Source organism: Salvelinus sp. IW2-2015, linkage group LG20 (assembly GCF_002910315.2).
Source record: "Salvelinus sp. IW2-2015 linkage group LG20, ASM291031v2, whole genome shotgun sequence".
Lineage (NCBI taxonomy): Eukaryota > Metazoa > Chordata > Actinopteri > Salmoniformes > Salmonidae > Salvelinus > Salvelinus sp. IW2-2015.
Genome location: NC_036860.1, coordinates 11,975,227 through 11,988,666, shown reverse-complemented (window position 1 = coordinate 11,988,666; position 13,440 = coordinate 11,975,227). Strand labels below are relative to the sequence as shown.

The 13,440-nt window shown below is 41.0% G+C and overlaps 2 protein-coding genes across 3 annotated transcripts; both read right to left on the bottom strand.

Annotated features, from left to right (window-relative positions):
- Nucleotides 1-239: 239 nt before the first annotated feature.
- LOC111980243 (modulator of macroautophagy TMEM150B) lies at nucleotides 240-2,738 on the bottom strand. Its single transcript, XM_024010928.2, has 8 exons — nucleotides 2,674-2,738; nucleotides 2,297-2,405; nucleotides 2,092-2,175; nucleotides 1,867-1,926; nucleotides 1,546-1,613; nucleotides 1,247-1,374; nucleotides 879-1,056; nucleotides 240-589 (listed from the first exon to the last, which is right to left on the bottom strand). The coding sequence occupies exons 3-8, from the start codon at nucleotides 2,154-2,156 to the stop codon at nucleotides 363-365; spliced, it is 726 nt and encodes a 241-aa protein (XP_023866696.1). The 5' UTR covers nucleotides 2,157-2,175; nucleotides 2,297-2,405; nucleotides 2,674-2,738; the 3' UTR covers nucleotides 240-362.
- A 925-nt stretch (nucleotides 2,739-3,663) lies between these two features.
- LOC111980412 (modulator of macroautophagy TMEM150B-like) lies at nucleotides 3,664-11,564 on the bottom strand. 2 transcript variants are annotated; one of them, XM_024011137.1, is made up of 8 exons: nucleotides 11,489-11,564; nucleotides 10,504-10,587; nucleotides 8,731-8,790; nucleotides 6,205-6,272; nucleotides 5,980-6,107; nucleotides 5,310-5,487; nucleotides 4,822-4,994; nucleotides 3,664-3,850 (listed from the first exon to the last, which is right to left on the bottom strand). In XM_024011137.1, exons 2-8 carry the CDS (start codon nucleotides 10,566-10,568, stop codon nucleotides 3,821-3,823), a joined length of 702 nt encoding a protein of 233 aa, XP_023866905.1. In that variant the 5' UTR covers nucleotides 10,569-10,587; nucleotides 11,489-11,564; the 3' UTR covers nucleotides 3,664-3,820. The 2 variants fall into 2 exon arrangements, with proteins under 2 accessions (XP_023866905.1, XP_023866904.1); XM_024011136.1 differs by having other exon boundaries at nucleotides 4,851-4,994.
- Between the last annotated feature and the right edge of the window lie 1,876 nt (nucleotides 11,565-13,440).

Here is a 13,440-nt window from a genome sequence, read left to right as displayed (position 1 = left end):
ACATGGCCTGATGGTGCCACCATGTGGTAGAATGGACTAACTACAGTAGAGCGCCTCTCACCCTCACCCTACAGATTCTTGTAACAGTGAAAGCAATACCATCAACCTACAGAGAGAGAAAACATAGCAACCACCACTGCTGTAGTCAAAAGATGAACAAAGATCCAAAAAATCACTCTCCTTTTCCCATAAACTCAACAGAAACCAAACAAAAAAGGTTTAGCTAAGGAGATGCCGCATCAAAGACAGTAGTATTTTATCAAAGAAAAAGAGTAGGATTTTATTCAACAATAGGTTTCAAATATGTACAGTTAAGTGGAGCTTCATCAGTCAGAGCTGAATGTTCAAATGTTATGTAATTATTACATTACTGTTCCGTTGGCTGTACTATTGTACATTATGATCKCACCACTGTTGCTGCTCTGGGTCTRGCTGAGGCCTTGGTTCTGCCCGGTGAGCAGGTGACAGTCGACGTGACGGAACTCGGATGCAAAGAGGCCAAATAGGACAAAGAAGCACATGACCAGAGCCCACTCAGAAATGGACGCCATTGAGCGGTAGCCAGTATCAAAGAGTAGACCTATGGCCACTGAGGAGGAAAGGGGAGTCAAGGAGCATAACCCAAACAGGTGACAATGTCTAAAATATAGCGGTTTGTAGGGAGGACATACAGTTTTATGATATTATTTTTATGTGCAATGTTTTCACTGTAAATTCATGTAAAGAAGCATGATTTGGGATAATTTTTTTTATCATTTACAATTAGCTGTGTTGACCCTGGGTCACCATTCAGCTGTGTTGATCTTGGATCGTCGAGCACTCCCCTTGTGCTCTCACTCTGATGTATCTCAGCTGATTGATCTGATGTTAAAGGATACTGGTGATGACCAAGATGGTGCAGATGCTAGAGAGGGCAGCTCTGAGAGGCCCCATCCAGCCACGGTCTGTAGAGGGCTGGACTTTGTAGGTGAGCCACACCTGCAACCAGAAGTAGGCCAGGCCCACAAAGAAGGCCAGAAAAGCCCCGAACACATGGATGCCAAACAACACAGATTGCTGAAAGAGGTGGACGGAGAGAGAAATGGTGGTGAGAGGGAAAGAGCCAGGCAGGATATTGTCAACCGTATATCAGGGTATGTCAATATGGCATCTTTTTAAGGGAACATGCTAGGATTGGGACGATATTGAGATTCGTATGACGATAATACTGTAGTTATAGTATCCTATTMTAATCGTAAAGCGATACCCGAAAGCTGCCGAGGATGGAGATGCCCAGAGATGAGATGAAGCCCAGTACGATACTGGCGATGTTCACCTTGCTGTTCTGACCATAGTCCCTGACCTGCTGAAACCGGATCACCACAACCCACAGAACTGACAGAGATAGGGAGAGGGAGAGAGAGAGAGAGAGAGAGAGAGAGAGAGAGAGAGAAAAGAGAGAGAGGGGGTGTAGAAGGGAGAAGAAGGTTGAGGTGACACAAAAGACAAGAAAGAATAATAAAGTGGTATGAAACCAACGTGAAAGTGCTGAATAAATTCACTTACTCAAGACAGCACAGATGTTGCAGACCTGGGAAAAGATACAGCTCTGTGGATCATAACTGCCACATTCACTGGAAGACAAATTCACATTTGAATTATTTACACATTTGGAAATGACTTGGTAATGAAATATTGACTTTAAAACAAATAGCCACCAGTGTGTCAATGGTATTGTGCCATTGTGGGCTCAGAAACATTTCCCAGCATGTTTTGTTAGTGGTTATACCAGTTTAACTGGTCTGTGGGAGTGCCTCTATTGACATAGTCCAGTTACAGAGTGGAATTCAGGGTAAACCCTTTACAGTGTTGTAAAGACCATCTTACCTGATGTAGGGGAATCTCGCTGTGATATTAACAGTCTCATTTGACACAGCGATACCAAACCTGGGAAGAACAAGAACTGTCGTTAGCATATCAATACTTCAGTGGTTTTCTGTTTGTTATTTATTATCATCYACACCATCTCATTGTACCGTAGCATAAGACCACACTGTTATTATATCTAGACAAGTAGCTGGAGAGAGCAGACCAGTCTGTTAAGATACTCACACCACCCATATTCCCACAGTGCCAAACACCGCCAAGCAGATTGGAAGGAGTGCCCAGAGCCACATTATTGTTTACTTACGTCCCCTGGGAAATATGAAACGAGACAACTGAGACACCCAGATACACTTTAGACCAATTTCAATAAAAAGGGACAAAGGTCCGCAACTAAGGAACTCAGGAATCCATAAAAATTAAAATATCTTACCCCACGACATTTCACATGGTGACTATCCCAGAAAAAGATTTCTGCGATGATCTTTGATGATCACCTTCKTCAGAGCCTTAGACAGGAAACTGTCAGAGGCACCTATAACCTGGTAATGGAGAGGCCCAAGAACAGTCAAACAAAACTAAGGTTAATCAGTGTATGTTGAAGTGAGTATAGGCTTAATGGTGCCACCATGTGGTAGAATTGACTTAGTGCAGTACAGCGCCTCTGCATCACCCTCACACAGATATTCCTGTAACAGTGAAAGCAATACCACGTGACGAACAGGTAGAGGGACGAAACATAGCATCCACCACTGCTGCAGTCGAACAAATATATAGGCTCTAGGTGAATAGATGCTGTAGACTACTTACCGCGAAACAAATCTTGACCTGTATTTTCTGCAATAACGCTCAGGGTTGACTGAGACATCATGTAGTGAAAGCAATACCATGTGACGAACAGGTAGAGGGACGAAACATAGCATCCACCACTGCTGCAGTCGAAACATTGAGGACATATTCTCCCCTTTCAACAGAAACAAATATATAGGCTCTAGGTGAATAGATGCTGTAGACTACTTACCGCGAAACAAATCTTGACCTGTATTTTCTGCAATAACGCTCAGGGTTGACTGAGACATCATGTAGCATGCTGTCTTTCTAATTCAATGTGAAACAGTCAGTCTTCACCTTCAGCTCGATAGCCTGGCTAAACGGACTGACGAAACAGAGCCTGAAGAAACTGCAGCATTCTCCTTGGCGGGCAGCCAATCTGTCTGTGCCGGTGCAACCGCGGAGTACCGGGTGTGTTCAGGAGGGTGCAACGTTAAAAAACATTCAGATATAAATGCGTTACGTAGAACAGCTATCCTTATATGTCACATAGAATTAGGTGTCATGCCACGTCTATAAATTGTATTTCTATCTGCAATGTTCTTAATGCMTTTACCTCTCTGAATACATCTCTGGTTGTTTGTGTGAGAGGGTAGTTCTGAAGAAAATGAAGGGCAGACCAGCTGATGACAGCCACCCCCTGCACACAGCACTCACCTAGAGCAAAGGCTTGGACACACAGTGCTATATGCCTATTTAATCAAAAACACTAATAGCACTGAAAACAGATTTGGTACAATATATATCAACAATATGGACCTTTGATGCAAAAACATTGATTGTTTAAATGTTTGTAAAAAAAAATTATCTGCTGTTTTACAATGCAACATTAATTTATGCAACATTTACATTAAATTACATGTGTTTGCACAGAGAACACTTTTTTTTTTACATGACAGACACTGATGGAAGGCTCGATACTCTCTGTACAGTATGTTTAAAGTTACATTTTATTAAACATTAGTCAAATAAAAACACTTACAGTTACGTAAACCCTCAGACACATGACTTTTAAAAAAAACTTTGTTGAAGTATCAAATCACATTAAAGTTGATTTCAATTTCCATGGCAATAATCAGTTAATTCATCTTCCTCTAGATAAATACTGTAGATATGTTTCCAGTGTTCATGTCTTGATGTGCCATTGAAATAATATCTGTTGGTACAAAAATAAAACCAAAGGGGAGAAAATCTTAGATCCGTTTGACTGAATAACAGTACAAGACAATTAGAATTGTGAAAAACATTTTTTTATATAACTTTATGCATTTTTTCAATACTTTCATAACATAATATTCAATAAGTAAATAAATAACAGTAATACAAAAGTTGTTTGTGCGTGTAAAACAAAATGCTGGGTTGTTTGACCCAACTGCTGGGTTGCAGGCATTGGGCCACTTAGTTGGGTTGTTTTCTTTAAAAAACTGCTTGGTTATTGATGCTGGGTTATTGAGATATGACCCAGCGGGTCAGCTCAGAAGACTGGAGTCATGGCTTTGTAGGGGCGTGGCTTTCAGATAGTTATTTTTGGCCACCCGTGAGCGTAAATGTCAGTCTGGTTCATGTGTTCTGTTGTATTGTTATCACATGTTACGGTTAAACACTGACACTGTTGAAGCTTTAATGAGGCTTATACAAGTATGTGAGCTTATGCTAATACATATCCCCAAATATGGGATATCGCAATGTTGGGATATGTAAATAATAATGTTATGAATGTTATATTCAAATATGTAATGTACAAAAATATTCAAATAAATTTGAAATTTGCAGTGTAAAAACTTAACATGATTAACAGGAATGACCTTTACTCTTACAGGTGGCCAAAAAAATATATATTTGAAAGCCATGCCCCTAATAGGCCACGCCTCATGAAAATAACCTATGGATTACATTAAAAAAAGACCCAGCTGCTGGGTCAACCCAACTGATGGTAAAAAAACAACTAATGATGGTTAAATTAACCCATGTTTGGGTATTCACGCAAACCAACTAGCTGGGTCAAAATAACCCAGCGTGTGTGTGTGTGTGTGTGTGTTTTTAGATGCTAAGCGATGAACAGTGTATCAATGCATGGTCATTGTCACGGTCTCGTTGGCTGTACTATGAAACATAATTCATTCTGACCACTCCGTTGGTGCTCTGTGTCTTCAGACCTTGTTTCTGCACGGTGAGCTGGTGGAAGTCGATGTGACGGAACTCGGACCCAAAGAGGCCAAAAAGGACAAAGAAGGACATGACCAAGGCCCACTCACAAACGGCCGCTCCAGATTTGTAGCTGGTAGTATGAAGTATAACCACTGGGGAGGGAAAAGCCAGGCAAGGAGCAACAACACAAGCAGATGACCTGTCAATGTCGAAACTATACAGTTTGTATACTGTCTCATTCCCAGCTAAGTGTAGTGTACCACTGTACTGCCATTCTGGTCAGGGAATATATACTACAGTCCATTGTTTATGTGTCATATTCTCACTTGTATTCAAGTTGCTATATTTTGCATAAACACTGTTAAGCATGCATCAACAGTGAGTAATAGATGTGTTTAATCTTCCTACATGAAGAGACATTCTCTGAGAACGGCGAGCGCCACCAGCGGTATGGTCTGTAAGGATACTGGTGATGACCAGGACGCTGCAGATGCTACAGAAGGTAGCTCGYAGAGGTCCAACCCAGTGGCGGTCTTTAAAGGGGTGGGCTTTGTAGCAGAGCCACACCTGCAGCCAGAAGTAGGCCAGGCCCACCAAGAAGGTCAAAAACGCTCCCAACAAGTGGATCCCTATCACTACAGATTGCTGAAGGAGAGGGATGAAGAGAGGGAGGGAGGGATGGGAGAGAAGATGGAACGAAGGAGATATTGTCAGCAATTGTCAAGGTTTAACAATATGTCAACTTGCTATGTGTACATGCGAGGGGCGGAGGATATTTAAGCAATAAGGCCCGAGGAGGTGTGGTATATGGCCAATATACCACGACTAAGGGCTGTTCTTAAGCATGACATAGCATTTAGCCGTGGTATATTGGCCATATACCACAAACCACCGAGGTGCCTTATTGCTATTATAAACTGGTTACCAACGTAATTAGAGCAGTAAAAGTGTATGTTTTGTCATACCTGTGGTACACGGTCTGATATACCACGGCTGTCAGCCAATTAGCATTCAGGGCTCGAACCACCCAGTTTATAATAGGACTTGTATCACAATAATACAAACATAATATAATAGTATTGCGATAACTGCCCTTAATCACAATAGTTTACACTGAAGCGAGATTCTAAACGATACCTGGAAGTTTCCGATGAGGGAGATGCCCACACAGGAGATGAAGCCCAGTACGATACTGGCAATGTTCACCTTGCTGTTCTGACCATAGTCCCTGACCTGCTGAAACCGGATCACCACAACCCACAGGGCTGACACACAGAGAGAGAAGGGGGTATTCAGAGTGTGTGTGTGTGTGTGTGTGTGTGTGTGCGTGCGTGCGTGCGTGCACGCGCATCTATCACTTACCCAGGATAGCACAGACGTTGCAGATCTGAGCAAAGATGCAGCTCTGAGGATTATAGGTGCCACATTCACTATGGAACACAAATATTCACATTTCAATTCTCTACGATTATAAACAAATAACATCAAAATGTGTATTCGTTGATTTCACAATACACACCTTATTGTTTCCCTCTCATACATTATGTAAAAAATGTATCTTAGTTTTTGCTTCAAATCATCCTAAAGTATCTAAAAGATGAGTGTGTAACTCAATGAAGTTGCTTATAGATGATTTGGACATGAGGCGCAAAAAAGCTAATATAAGTACCATTGACTTGCAGACCGGTAAACACAACCAAAGCATGGATTGCTGTCATTTTTTAAATGTAACCTTTTTTTAACTAGGCGAGTCAGTTAAGAACAAATTCTTATTTACAATGACGGCCTTTCCCCCGGCCGACGTGGGGCCAATCSTGCGCCGCCCTATGGGACTCCCAATCACGGCCGGATGTGATGCAGCCTGGATTCAAACCTCAGTGCAAGAGGATTCAAGTGCCTCTTGCACTGAGATGCAGTTCCTTAGACCGCTGCGCCACTCTYGAGTCATACCTTGTCCATAGACTGCTTACAGGGTAAGGAAACCAATGTCATTTTGTAATTTGGGTGAACTTTAATACGCCATGCTAGCTATCGGCATGCCGCCCCGGGTCCTCTCCAAATAGTACCTCTGCACCATTGAGCGCGTCCTGACCGGTTGCATCTGGGACTGGGACTGTGTATGTCTGTGTGAGTGCGTGCATGTGTGCTAACGTGTGCAGAATCAGAGCAGGTGGTCAGTCCAATTCAAGTGTTCAGCAGTTTGATGACTTGTGGATAGAAACTGTCTCTGAGCCCGTTGATATCAGACCTCATGCTCCGATACCATCTTCCGGTCTGATACCAACAGGCTTAGAGACAGTTTCTATCCACAAGCCATCATACTGCTGAACACTTGAACTGACCACCTGCTCTGATTCTCCACACCTTAGCACACGTGCACTCACGCACGCACACACCCACTCATACATTCATTATACACACACATAAATTCATTCATTACACACACATCACAACTGCTGCTACCAGACTCGTATTATACTGCTCAATTTATACACGTGCACCCCTCTCCAATACACGTGTAAATATTGGACAATAAATTGTGCTTTCCTGTATTATACTTACACGGAGTGTACAAAACCTTAAGAACACTTGCTCTTTCCACGACATAGACTGACCAGGTGAAACCTATGAACCCTTATTGATGTCTCCTGTAAAATCCACTTCAATCAGTGTAGATGAAAGGGAGGAGACAGGTTAAAGACGGATTTTTAAGCCTTGAGACATGGATTGTGTATATGTGCCAATGGGCAAGACAAAAAAATTGAAGTGCCTTTGAACGGGGTATGGTAGTAGTTACCAGGCTCACCAATTTGAGTGTGTAAAGAACTACAATGCTGCTGCTGGGTTTTTCATGCTCAACAGTTTCCTGTGTATCAATACTGGTCCCCCAAAACACATCCAGCCAACTTGACATTGCAAAGTCCATGCCCTGACGAATTGAGGCTGTTCTGTGTATGCTAAAATGTTTATTTTATTTTCAGTCATTTACGTTATGTTCGTATTCTTATATTGATAATTTATTATTGTTGCTGCATTGTCGAGAAGTAACCTGCAAGCATGTTTTTAATTGGACGAGGTATACCGTGCGTGTCCCGTACACACGACTAATACAATTTGAATAATGTTATAACTTTAATATTAAAGTGATCAAATCAAATCAAAGTTTATTTGTCACGTGCGCTGAATACAACAGGTGTAGACCTTACAGTGAAATGCTTACTTACAGGCTCTACAGGCTCTAACCAATAGTGCGGAGAAAAAAAGTGTGTGTGTGTGTGTGTGTGTAGGTAAGTAAAGAAATAAAACAACTACAGTTTTACTACAGTAAAAAGACATTTGAAAATAAGAGTAGCAAGGCTATATACAGACACCTGTTAGTCYGGCTTATTGAGGTAGTATGTACATGTAGATATGGTTAAAGTGACTATGCATATATGATGAACAGAGAGTAGTAGTAGCGTAAAAAGAGGGGTTGGCGGGTGGTAGGTGGCGGGACACAATGCAGATAGCCCGGTTAGCCAATGTGCGGGAGCACTGGTTGGTCGGGCCAATTGAGGTAGTATGTACATGAATGTATAGTCAAAGTGACTATGCATATAAGATAAACAGAGAGTAGCAGCAGTGTAAAAGAGGGGTTGGGGGGGGACACACAATGCAAATAGTCCGGGTAACCATTTGGTTACCTGTTCAGGAGTCTTATGGCTTGGGGGTAAAAACTGTTGAGAAMACTTTTTGTCCTAGACTTGGCACTCCYGTACCGRTTGCCATGCGGTAGTAGAGAGAACAGTCTATGATTGGGGTGGCTGGGGTCTTTGACAATTTTCAGGGCCTTCCTTTATGGAGTACTGTGAGACATTGACTTGATTGCAAGACCAGTGTGACTCCTACCTGATGTAGGGGAATCTGTCTGTGATGTTAACAGTCTCATTCGATACAGCGATACCAAACCTGGCAAGAACAAGAACTGTAGTTAGTATTTGAATACCTCCCATTACAACATACAGTGCCTTCAGCAAGTATTCAGACCCTTTTACTTTTCCCACATTTTGTTAAGTTACAGCCTTATTCTAAAATGTATTAAATTGTTTGTTTCCGTCATCAATCTACACACAATACCCCAGAATGACAAAGCAAATACAGGATTTTAGAAATGTTTGCTAATTTATCAACAAKKAAAAAAATACAAATTCACATAAGTATTCAGACCCTTTACTCAGTACTTTGTTGAAGCACCTTTGGCAACGATTACAGCCTCAAGTCTTCTTGGGTATGACACTACAAGCRTGTCCCAGACTTGTCCCAAAGCCACTCCCGTGTTGTCTTGACTGTGTGCTTAGAGTTGTTGTCCTGTTGGAAGGTGAACCTTCGCTCCAGGCTGAGGTCCTGAGCGCTCTGGAGCAGGTTTTCATCAAGGATCTCTCTGTACTTTGCTCCGTTCATATTTCGCTCGATCCTGACTAGTCTCCCAGTCCCTGCCGCTGAAAAACATCCAAACAGCATGATGCTGCCACCACCATGGTTCACCGTAGGGATGGTGCCAGGTTTCCTCCAGAAGTGACATTTGTCATTTAGGCCAAAGAGTTCAATCTTGGTTTCATCAGACCAGAGAATCTTATTTCTCTTGGTCTGAAAGTCTAGGTGCCTATTGGCAAACTCCAAGTGGGCTGTCATGTGCCTTTTACTGAGGAGTGGCTTCCGTCTGGCCACTCTACCATAAAGGCCTGATTAGTGGAGTGCTGTAGAGATGGTTGTCCTTCTGAAAGGTTCTCCCATCTCCACAGATCTGTCAGAGTGACCATCGGGTTCTTGGTCACCTCCCTGACCAAGGCCCTTCTCCCCCGATTGCTCAGTTTGTCCGGACGGCCAGCTCTAGGAAAAGTCTTGGTGTTTCCAAACTTCTTCCATTTAAGAATGATGGAAGCCACTGTGTTCTTGGGGACCTTCAGTGCTGCAGAAATGTTTTGGTACCCTTCCCCAGATCTGTGCTTTGACACAATCCTGTCTCGGAGCTCTACGGACAATTCCTTCGACCTCATGGCTTGGTTTTTGCTCTTACATGCACTGTCAACTGTGGGACCTTATATAGACAGGTGTGTGCCTTTCCAAATCATGTCCAATCAATTTAATTTACCACAGGTGAACTCCAATCAAGTTGTAGAAACATCTCATGGATGATCAATGGAAACAGGATGCACCTGACCTCCACTCTGAGTGTCATAGCAAAGGGTCTGAATACTTAAGTAAATAAGGTATTTCTGTTTTTTATTTTTAATACATTTGCAAACATTTCTAAAAACCTGTTTTCACTTTGTCATTATGGGGTATTGTGAGTAGATTGCTGAGTTTTTAAAAAACATTTATTCATTCCATTTTAGAATAAGGCTGTAACATAACAAAATGTGGAAAAAGTCAAGGGGTCTGAATACTTTTCAAAGGCACTGTATATCTTCCAGACCAAACCCTGTGAAGGGTGACTCAGAGCACAAGTGTTCTATTTTTGTTACTTGTACTGAAAGTAAGTAAACATTAACATTTTCTTCATCATCATCATCATCATTGCCATATCGTTGTAGCATAAGTGACCACAGTATTCTTCTGCCTATTGCTAATAAAGAAGTGGTTGAAGAGGGGAGCACACACAGACGTCAGAGAAATACTTACACAACCCATATGCCCACAATGCCAAACACCGCCAAGCAGATCGGAAGCAGTGCCCAGAGCCACATAATGGTCCACTTAGGTCACCTGGGACAGACACAATTACTCCTGTGTACAGTAGTTGTGTACAGTAGTTGCTTTCAATGACATGTAGAATCCTGACCCGAGTTTAAATACACAAGTATTTAAATAACTAATTATGAAATACACATTTTCTGTGTATTTGAGTACTTTCAAATAACGTGGCCAAAATCAACTACWTCTATTGGATGTATTTGAATTTATTGTCAAATAATTTCATATAAAAAAAGATAGCAAAGAAATATAAAAAAGATACTTTGAAAATATTTTCAAATTCATTATTTCAAATGCATCTGAGTATTTAGTTGTATTTGAAAATATTTTAATATATGTCAATACTTTCCAAGTATACTTCCAAATACATTCCAATATTCAACTACTTTCAAATAAAAAAAAAACATCTGAATACTTCATTTGAAATGGATGTGAACGTAATTGAAATAACTGAAATAGTATTTGAACCCAGGTCCGGTAAAGATGAGTATCTGTTGATATCTGTTCGTACACATCTTACAGGATCAAAGCTGATGAGGTGAAAAGGAACATTTGAAGCTATAGGCTTACTCAATTGAGAAATAATTTTGAGTGATAGGAAGAGAAAAATAACTGTCTAGTTTAAATAAGCTCCCTGCTCTTCCAGACTGTTAAAACCTCATCAAATGACACCCAGAAAAATCGTTACTTAAAAGGAAAGAGAAGAAAGCAAGATACAGAAAGAGCAATAATGTCAGACACAATTTACACAAATAAGATATATTGACAAGTGTCATATTTCATGTTAATGTCACATGCACAAGTACAGTGAAATGCCTTTCCTGCTAGCTCTATGACATGGTAACCTAGAAGAAAATAATATTCAACTGTCAGAGAAAGAGAAGTTAAGTAAAAAGAAATGGTTTAAACTCACAGTTTTCTTGTATGTACAGATGGGAGGTAAAGCTGAAGCAACCTCTTGACTTTTTCTCCTCTATAGAGGAAATGCATCTCCCCCCTTGGCCATCACCGTCAAATATACCGTAATAACACCAGAAGAAAGTTGTTTCTCACTCGCTTTACCAGAGAGAAGGTTGTATGGTACAACTATTACATTGGGTCAGGGCTGGATTAAGAAATAATACGCCGTGGGGCTTAGATATTTTATTTTATTATAATGGTGATAACGAAGATTGGTATGAGGATGGCAGTATTGATTGAAGTGTGACGATGTGATCCGATAGCGATTTTGACCATGACAGTGTTATAATTTGATTCATTCAAATAAAGTTGCCACGTATCACCATGAAGAAACAGGTCAGGACATAGCTCATGTCTGAGCATCGGATCATGCCCATTGTGAGTGGAACTGGAGAACTTAGACACATATGTGACTTTCCTTGTTAATACTGTACTTAATGGGATTATTTCTGTTCATGTGTGTTAAGTGTATATCCTAGATTTTTTTTTAAACACATTGTGGAGGATACGGCAAAGGTGCCCGAGGAAGAGCTCCAGGCCCATCTACAGTATCTGATTGACACTTCTCCCTTCCTGTACCAGCAACACTTCCTCCACTGCACACTGCCTTTCTGAACTGCCTCAACACCCGGTCAGCTGTGGAACACCAGCACTTGCCAATGCCAGCACCCGGAATGGATTATTGTTTTTAAAGCGGATTTGAAATTCTTTGTAATGAAAARCACTATATACAATAAATCTATTATTTTTAGATTGTGTAACTATTCTACGTATAAGCATTCATTTTTTGAAAGTACATTTTTGAAGGGGTTTGCTATGCAAGACATTACGGTAACAGTCTGGCCAACAATGTCTTGATTTACAACTACTTGCTTGCACTAGTTCCTCCCAGTAACATACTGTACAAGCTGTGGGCTTCCTCTGCACGCCTCGCTCTCTCTCTCACTCACACACACACACATTACCATAAATTATTGTGAAACCAAAAATATTTCAGAAGGACTTGATATACTCTTCTTTCTCTCTAGACTGAAAGCTGTAACAGGGCGTCTACTGTCAAACACAAAGGAATAAATGAGTGTAATAATGGTCTCACTGCACCAATATTATCAGCTTCCTATAATGACGCTCTTGGTAATAAAGATTGGTGGGACAAAGGATCTTTGACCCCAACCATTTGAAGAGGAAGCTGGGTCCTTTAGTCTCCATAGGTTTACTGTGCCTCAAATAGCTAACAAGTTAATTCATTAACACAATGTTGATGTTTTAATTGGTGAATCATACATTCATTTAGGAAAATGTAGTGTTGGAACAGTTTGGAATTCAGACGTAGGCCCTGAAATTTCAGATTTCACACAGTTGAAGTCGGAAGTTTACATACACTCAGGTTGGAGTCGTGAAAACTCGTTTTTCAACCATTCCACACATTTCTTGTTAACAAACTATAGATTTGGCAAGTCAGTTAGGATATCTACTTTGTGCATGACAAGTCATTTTTCCAACAATTGTTTACAGATTATTTCACTGTATCACAATTCCAGTGGGTCAGAAGTTTACATGCACTAAGTTGACTGTGCCTTTAAACAGTTTTGGAAAATTCCAGAAAATAATGTAATGGCTTTAGAAGCTTCTGATAAGCTAATTSACATAATATCAGTCAATTGGAGGTGTACCTGTGGATGTATTTCATGGCCTACCTTCAAACTCAGTGCCTTTTTTGTTTGACATCATGGGAAAATCAAAAGAAATCAGCCAAAACTTAAAAAAAAAATTGTAGACCTCCACAAGACTGGTTCATCCTTGGGAGCAGTTTCCAAATGCCTGAAGGTACCACATTCATCTGTACAAACAATAGGACGCAAGTATAAACACCATGGGACACGCAGCCGTCATACCGCTCAGGAA